This window comes from Vitis vinifera, chromosome 9, assembly GCF_030704535.1.
Source record: "Vitis vinifera cultivar Pinot Noir 40024 chromosome 9, ASM3070453v1".
In the NCBI taxonomy this organism is placed as follows: Eukaryota; Viridiplantae; Streptophyta; class Magnoliopsida; order Vitales; family Vitaceae; genus Vitis; species Vitis vinifera.
The window spans coordinates 7,130,884-7,139,168 of NC_081813.1; the positions used below are offsets into that span (position 1 = coordinate 7,130,884).

At 36.5% G+C, this 8,285-nt stretch overlaps 1 protein-coding gene across 1 annotated transcript in view; it reads left to right on the plus strand.

Moving 5' to 3' along the window:
• LOC100268143 (uncharacterized) overlaps positions 1–7,902 on the plus strand; it is a 34,184-nt gene extending 26,282 nt beyond the window's left edge. Inside the window, exons 8-11 of the mRNA XM_002265024.5 lie at positions 1,506–1,666; positions 4,754–4,845; positions 5,118–5,214; positions 7,537–7,902. Coding sequence (XP_002265060.2) covers positions 1,506–1,666; positions 4,754–4,845; positions 5,118–5,214; positions 7,537–7,582 — 396 coding nt within the window. The 3' untranslated portion in view covers positions 7,583–7,902. The remainder of the gene's footprint in view (positions 1–1,505; positions 1,667–4,753; positions 4,846–5,117; positions 5,215–7,536) is intronic.
• Positions 7,903–8,285: the final 383 nt, after the last annotated feature.

Here is an 8,285-nt window from a genome sequence, read left to right on the forward strand (position 1 = left end):
CAGACCCCGTAGACCCAACCCTAAGGTGTGCAAATCGGCAACCAGTTAAATTGAATTACACTCAAAGGATAGGGTTTAAAAATGTAGCCGTGTCATATCAACATGGGTATTTTTGGTTGAAATTGAAGTATTAGTGTATTACATGTCAAAACAGAAAAATGTTGATGCAAATGCTTGAAATCGCCATAGCAAACTCCAAGTAACCCTAGAAACAGCCACAAGATTTCCTACTGGCAACAGAGGGAAATGTTGACACAAATTGTTCACATAACCACAAAGAGAAAAAAAATGCTGATTTCAAATCACAACAAAGAGAGACAGGCAGCCAAATGGGTTACCATTTAAGGGTTTTTGCCCTTGAAAGATCAGTCCTTCAGATTGCACAAACCACAGCATTAGCTGGGGCTGCGATTTCTCTATACATTTCATTTATTCAGATTGTATACATTTAAGACTTTAATCCCTGTTAGATTTTAAATTATCTTATGTTATTCTGGAAAAAAGTAACCCACAAAGCTAGTCATTGAAGAGGGGTCCTGCTGCTAAATCGATTACAGTTATGGTTCCTTTTTGTTTTTTGGCTGGATTTGTTCTCCAAAGTTCAGTTTTTTGGATTGCACAAAACAACAGCATTAGATGGGGTTGCGGTTCCTCTCTAGCCTCTATGTGTTCGGATTTTATATATTTAAAACTTAAAACTTATTATATTTCATCTGCTCTGTAAAAGAAAATCAGCTTTGAATTGAAAAAAATAACACTTGCAGTAGAAGCCAATGAAGAGGGGTACTACAACTTAATAGGGCCAGGGCAACCTGAACCCAGGCTGATTATTATTAGGTTGGTTTGACCTGATTTGAATCAGTCCAAACTAACACCATCTAGATCCATTTATATCTGGTGGGTTGGTGGGCATGGTCTGGACATGCAAACATTATGACTATGTTTGGTTCCCGGAAAGTTTGAAGGAAAATGTTAGGGAAATAAAATAGAGGAAAAGCAGAAGGAAAGAAAAATTGAAGGAGAATGAAAAATAAATTTAAAGTAAATAAATTATTTTTATATACCATTCAAACTTTTTTCACTTTTTTCACTTATTTAACTTTTCTATATAAAGATTAAATAATTTTAAAAATATAAAATTTTCATTAATTTTAATTATATCCGAATTTCTTTCATATTTCTCATAGTAAAACCAAACATGAGAAAATCGCTTATATTAAAAAAAAAAAACCAAACATGAGAAAATCATTTTCTTTAACATCTTTTTTCTTTCCCTAGTATTTTTTGGGAACCAAACATAGCATATAGGTTTTGTTGTAAAGTGGCTTGACTGCCTTTTGGGATTCTGAAGACATTGATTTTAAGTTTGATTTGTAATTTCTATGCACATCCACTTTACCAACATTTAGAGCTAAGATATAAGTTATTGAGTGCAATTTGCTGCAAGTTCTTGTTGGATGCTTTTTATAGACTGTGAATTAATTGATTCCTTGGCACTTAAACAGGTGAAGACTGTTGAAGGGGTTACTGAACTACAGATTCCATCGGGTACTCAACCTGGGGATGTACTTGTCTTGGCAAAGAAAGGTGCACCAAAACTGAACAGACCAACAATACGTGGTGACCACTTATTCACTGTTAAAGTAACTATTCCAAATCGCATCAGGTGCGCAATCATTATAGTTACTTTATCAAGTTATTCTTTTAATTGAATGTTTATTTGATTTGCTACTTAATTATATTATAACTGATGATTGGATGTTGTTGTTATCTATGCATTTGACCTATGGTTTGGCTTTTCCTACTTATTTTCTCCTTCTCTTATCCATTCTTACAAACTCAAATTTCTTTAGTTTATGCGTTTGTTTTACAATGTTCTATGAATTTGCTTTTGTGATTTAGATTCGTATATTGTATGAAAATTTAGAGCATTTTCTTAATAGGTTGGAATGGATACTTGTAAATATAGTGTATGTAAATATTTGTCTGGATACTTGTAATTTCTTATCAGAAATGGCTAATAGGTAAATAGCTTAGCAAGCTTTGACTTAAATGATTTGGTTACTTTGTCTTTTAAATGTGTATCATGTGCTTAGTTGCGTTATTTTCTTTTTGGGTGATGCTTTCTAAGCGCGTGCGCACACACACACACACACACACCTCACTTACAAAAAAGGGTAAAGAAGTAAATCCCTCATTCTAATTCTCAATGTTGATCTGTGTTCCCAAATAATGTATACAGTAGGGGACTTTCAAACTCCCCTTATTTTGAACCCTTTTTGATTTAATGTGCTTTAAGGTTGTTAGATAACCAATTTTCCTAAAAGTTCAAAATATTAGGATTTGGGCCTACAATATAGATCATGCTCCAACACCTCTCCTATTGCTGCACCCTCTCCCACGTGCAGGCCCTATACATGTTATGAGAGGCACAAATCACCATTTCCAACACCCCCACACTTGGGGCTTCACATTGCCAAGAGAGGACTCCAACCCCCCACCCCCACATATGGCCTTATTCTCAATGTGGGAGGCACAAACCACAAGGATGGTAGACAGATCACACTTTTGTGATTGAGGACTTGAAACGCAAGACTTCTAGTTAACTAAGCTCACACAGGGACTCACTAAATTAGGGAAATAAACATGCAATGAAGTTTGAATTTATGAGCATTTGCTAAATGAGACTTTGATATCATGTTGGATATCCAATTTTCCTAAAAGCTTAAATTGATTAGGATTTGAGCCTGCAATATATATAATGCTCCAACATCCCCCCTCATGTGTGACCCCATACTTGCCATGGGAGGCACAAACCACAATGGTGGAAAACAAATTATATTTTCGTGATTACACATAGTTGGACAAATGATATAATGAGATGAAGATTTGAACTCCAAACCCTCTAGTTAATCAAAACTCTGGGAGTTTATCCATGATCCATAGCCTAAATGCTATGGATTCCCCTTTGGTCTTGGATTCCACAAGGGTTAAGGAGAGGGATGATCTTGTTTGTTTGCCAAGTGAGTTTATCAAGTTCAGTGAGTTCGTGGGGATGTCTGTGGATGGGTTTCGAAAAGGAGATCAATTCCCTCCTCAGGAGAATGGAATCAAGAAAAAGCCGTGAAGTTAGGGTTTCAGGGGGCAAGAGGAAACCCCCTTCTTCGTTTCGTATCGGAAGGGAGATCTGAAAATTAGCGTACATGGTGAATTATAAGGATTCACAGCTCACTGCCAAGGGAAAGTGGAGGAGAGTTGGGGATTAAGGGAAGCACTTTGTAGGCGTGCTCAAGGGGGGTTTCAGTGCCTTGGGGGGTTTTCCTGTGGGTGCTTATTGTGGGTCCTCTTAAAAGGGTCTTTCTAACTCTTTGGGGGTTGTTTGCTGTTAGTGGTGTTTGGTTTTCTTTTTCTTTTCTTCGCTTGCCTTTTGGCCTTATTTGTATACTCAGTGTGCACTTTTTTACACCTTTTTGCAAGCGCTTTTAATTTATTCTCCTATTTACCTATCAAAAAAAAAAAAAAAAAAAGGGCCTAAATGCATAACACCAATGAATGATCCTGGGAATATTCCAAGTCCTGCTGTTATGCCTGGTCCTTAAGTTTTTGGCTGTTCACTTGGCAAGCTGATGCCCCTAAATGCTGCTTCTTAAGAATCTGTATAGGTTACACAACGCTCTATCAGAATTTCTGATCCCATTTTTTGAATGAATACGTATCTGGTAGCATTTTTATGCATCCTTATGGACGTGTGAGATGAGGTGACAGATGCTCTGTCATGCGAACTTTATAGAAATAGGCCTGTGGAGCCTGTGTGTGTGAACCAGCGACCCTTGCTTAACACAAGCAGAGCCTGAACTTAATTTGCTGATTCTGAGAAGTTCTTGGTCCTCAATGCTGGCTTAAGTACCTATGGGGTCTGATTGAGCTGGGTTAAAATTGGCTTATCATATACTGAGCTTGTGTCAATTTATTGAGCCTAGCCCGAACTGGGTCACTGCCATGCACACCAAAGCTTTAGCAATCTGAGCTGAGCTCCAGTCCATACTGGATTTTAATTTAGGGAGCTTGAACAGAGCTGGAGAATGTTGACACAGCTCTTTAATGTGTATGGTCCTAATTGCGTCATAAGTAAAATACTCCAATTTAAAGTTAACCAGAAATCTTATGCAATCCTATGTTTTTTGTTTGGTTAGCACGCATTTTTTCATAGATTTTTGTGAGAAAACAATACTTCTAATTAACTCAAAACTCAAATGTAGCTTTTTTCCTTTTGATAGGCCTTACGCTTATTTGTTGCCAGTTAAGGTTTAATAGTCGTGCCTCAATATAAGTACAGTTCAGTTGGTATGAGTACTTGGACGTTGGTGCATTCAATTTTATTATTTATCTGCCCAATGGAATGTTCTGATCAAGCCTTGCATACTCACCTTTTAAATGGTTGTTCAGTGTGTATTTTGGAACTTGTATATTTTGGGCATTCTTGACATTTTCATAATTTTACTTGTATTAATTTTATTTTCATATTGTTTATATTGATGAATGCTGAGAATATTTTTTACCAAGTTGATTTCTTCTTTTAGTTATATATTTGTCCATGTTTCTTTTTTCTAAAACCTACTTGGTAGTGAATGCTCTGGCATGTTACCTTAGCAATTGGCTGAGATCAATAAAACCCATGCTTTTCCATGATCCTATTGCAAATGTAGAAATAATGCAAATTTTTTTAATTTAATGCTGTGGTTGTTTGTTATAGTGCCAAAGAACGTGAACTGCTTGAAGAGCTTGCTTTCCTAAGTAATAATACCAGCAGCCGGTCACGAACTCGCCCTAAAGCTCAGCCAGCCAGTAAGATATTTACCATGTTTAATGACTTTTCATTAAGTTCAAATTATTGAAGTACCTTATTTTTGAACATGTATCCACATGAGTTTTCATCTCATTGTTTCTATTCAATAGTTGCAGACTGATTTTCCTTTGCCAATCCAAATTATGTTTGAATTGCTGTGGAATGAGAAATACATGCCATTGCACATACCACTTTCCAGCTAGATTGATAAATATGTTTTTATATAATCTTATGGGTTTTGAAACTTTAACGTGGTGCTTTAATTTTACAGCAAAAAGTAGGGAAAGTCAGAAAGATGCTGTTACAGAGAAAACTGAAGATGCAGGAGATGATAATGACGTATGGAAGAAGTTAAAAGATTTTGCTGGGTAATTATTTTGCTCAATTTTTCACCTGCAAAGTATTATCATGATTTACTTTGACTGTACATTGAATTTGTCACTTTTCTTTTTAACTGTTATCATATGCTGGTGGGATGCAGGGGTTACATTTTTTCTAGCATCATTAAATTATTTTGTATTCCCAGTTAATAATTTCTGTGTAAAAAGGCATTCCAGAGCCCAAATATCAAGCACAATTTATCATAAAAGAGATTCCCATCCATAAGCTTCAGGCGTGAAGCATGGGTTCTGGAAGACTGGAACTCTATAATTTGGGATGGGGCACATGTTAATGGGTGCAATATCCACCACAAGATGGCTCCTTCTTGGGAAATTTATAACCTATCAAAATTGGCTGTTGTGGACATTTAACTTAAAAACAGTTGAACAAAATTTCCGGTATCTAACACATGGTAGAGTATAGATGGTTGGGATGCTAGGCTTGGTACAATGGTAACATGCCTTGTTTCCCGAAAAATTTGTTGTTGAATGCTTCTGCTTCATTACTGTGTTGTTTCATGGAGGCTTCATAGTTGTCATTATGCTTATGGTGGTTTTTAGGATGTTGTTTGCTTGGAGGAACCATCCTTTAAGTGATTCTTAGGTTTAGTTCTGTTGGTTCTCTTCTCTTGAGGGTAGTGTGTGTAACTGTGTATGTATATGGTGAATTCAGTTTTGTCTTTTGATTGAGATTGTTAGCTTGATATACATTGTGGGTCCATATCATAGCAGTTTAGGTTAACATGATATTAGGAGATAAAGGTCTCATGATTCAGTCTCTCCTACTACTACTGTCCCTATCTATGATAGACATTGTGGGCCTATATCTTAACAGCTTGGGCTTTTAGCAAAGTTTGTAGGTTAACGGTGATTTTCTTCTATTTCCAAATATTCAAAACAGCGAGAACTCTGGGTTGTCATATTTATTCCGTGTTTTTGAGGGTGTTCAAATCTCTTCTTCAACTCTTGAATCTATGTTTGGTCTCTTGAATCGCCTGTATCATTTCTTAATAGACCCTGCTTCATTGTTCAAGGAATGTGAACACTGTTCCAGCTGTGATGATTGGCAAAGATTTGTTGCCTCCAAAAGTGTGGGTCTTGGCTTGGTTGGTAGCACATGGCAAAGCAAACTTAAATGGCTGGTTTGAGGCAGCCTAACAAAGCTTTTATCACCTGAACTCTGAAGGAAGAGTAGATGTAATGTAATCTCTCCTACATTTAGTCACTCTTTCTGGCACATTTTTTTTTTTACTACTTGAATCAGCTTGGTTCCTTATAGGAGGATTCACTTTGATGGTTATAAAGGAGATAGAGTAGGTTTTGTGGTCTTGCAGTGAGCATGCGGCAATTTGGGTTATCAGGATGGAAAGAAATTCTAGAATTTTTTGAGTAGTAATCTCATTTTGACATGGTTTTGGGTTGGGATTGTTGGTTTGTCTCTCTTTAGGAGTCAACTAGCCATTCATTTTGCTGCTGCAACATTATTAGAGAAAACCTGTAGGCTGTGTTTGCTCATGGAGGATCTTGAGCTAGTAAATCTAGCTGCTAAATCCAGCCCATAGCGGTGCTCTAGATCCCCCAGACCGGATCATCTTTGTGAGTATATCACTAAGGTGAAAGAGCTTTGTGGAAATCAACCTCTCAATTTTCCTTGACTGGACATGACTAACATTACAAGGCAAGTAGTTTTTATATTGTTCAACAATTGGGAGTAATTGCAGTTAAGGGTCAACTTGTCACATGCCAATGTCTTAAAAAACATGTACTTGGAGGATTTGGACATGATTTCTTGTATTTGATGGCAATCCATTGGCATAATACAATTTCCAATGATTGTATCATGTCTAGTATGGTTCTTTCTCAAGAGTACCTTTCTCCATTTCTATACGTTGAAAAAACGAATATAGCACTCAATTTTGATCATTGCCAAGATAGCAAAATTGAAGATGACTTTCTCTTCAAACCTTATTATCTTATTGCTGTCTAAACTTCTGTGCTATCCTAATCAAACATCCAAGTCTGAGATTCAACATCCCTCCATAAGTAACTGGTTGATTATCCATTACTGGATGCTGGTCCCCAATTGTGCAGTCTACACACAGATGACTTTTTTGTGTTATGTTGTCCTCTGGTCTTCATGGCCGCCTTTTTAATAATCTTTCTTTCACTGATTTATTTTTTTGTGTTTTTTTTTCTTCTTTTTTCTGATGTTCCTTGGGGAACCTTTACCCCATTTATTAGATTTGCATCTACTCTCCTTTCAACAATATACTTGTTTTAGATTGACCGAAAAAGTCATGAAACTTGCAGGTCTGTTGCAAGTGGAGCTCTTAACTGGCTGAAGGACAACTTCTAGTCTGATGATGTATCTACTCAACATATTAAAACCTGCATTGGTTTACTCATATGGGCCTCATGTTTTTCCCCCTAAAAGTATGGCCCCAACAGAATCAGGCAGTCATTATTCCAGGTGCTTTAACCGAGCGGTATGCATTTTGCTGAAAAAAATGAATTGGCCCCATTGTGGATATTCTTTGATTTTTCTGGTGTAAATTTTAGAACTTGGTATATTACTACAGCTTCGCTCTGCAATCCCCCCATTCCCTTATTTGGCATTTTTGATGGCAACAACAGCTAGCTTATGCAATGAATTGAATAAATTGACAGTTGAAAACATCAGCTTGTTTTGTTCTAAACAATAGTTTTCCCTTTCAAAGATGGTGAAAATTTTAGCAAATTATATCCATCAGATATATTTCTTTCCTTCAGAATGCGGGGAAAAAAAAAGGGTCCTGGATGAATTTCATTCAACTTGGTTTCTTGTATAAACCTTTATTCAATCCTCCAGAGGGGAAATTTTTTGTTTAAATGTCAGGTAGACTTGATGGCTAGAAAACAGGGAGATTTCAGGTCATCTATGCAAAACAGGGATCTAAAAATATTCAAGGAAGAAAAACAACTGATGGCTTTTAAGCTTCAACTGCTTACATTGAATGAATGGATAAGCAACTTGAAACATTCCTTTCAGAACATAGTCAAGAATGTTCATTTTTCCTATT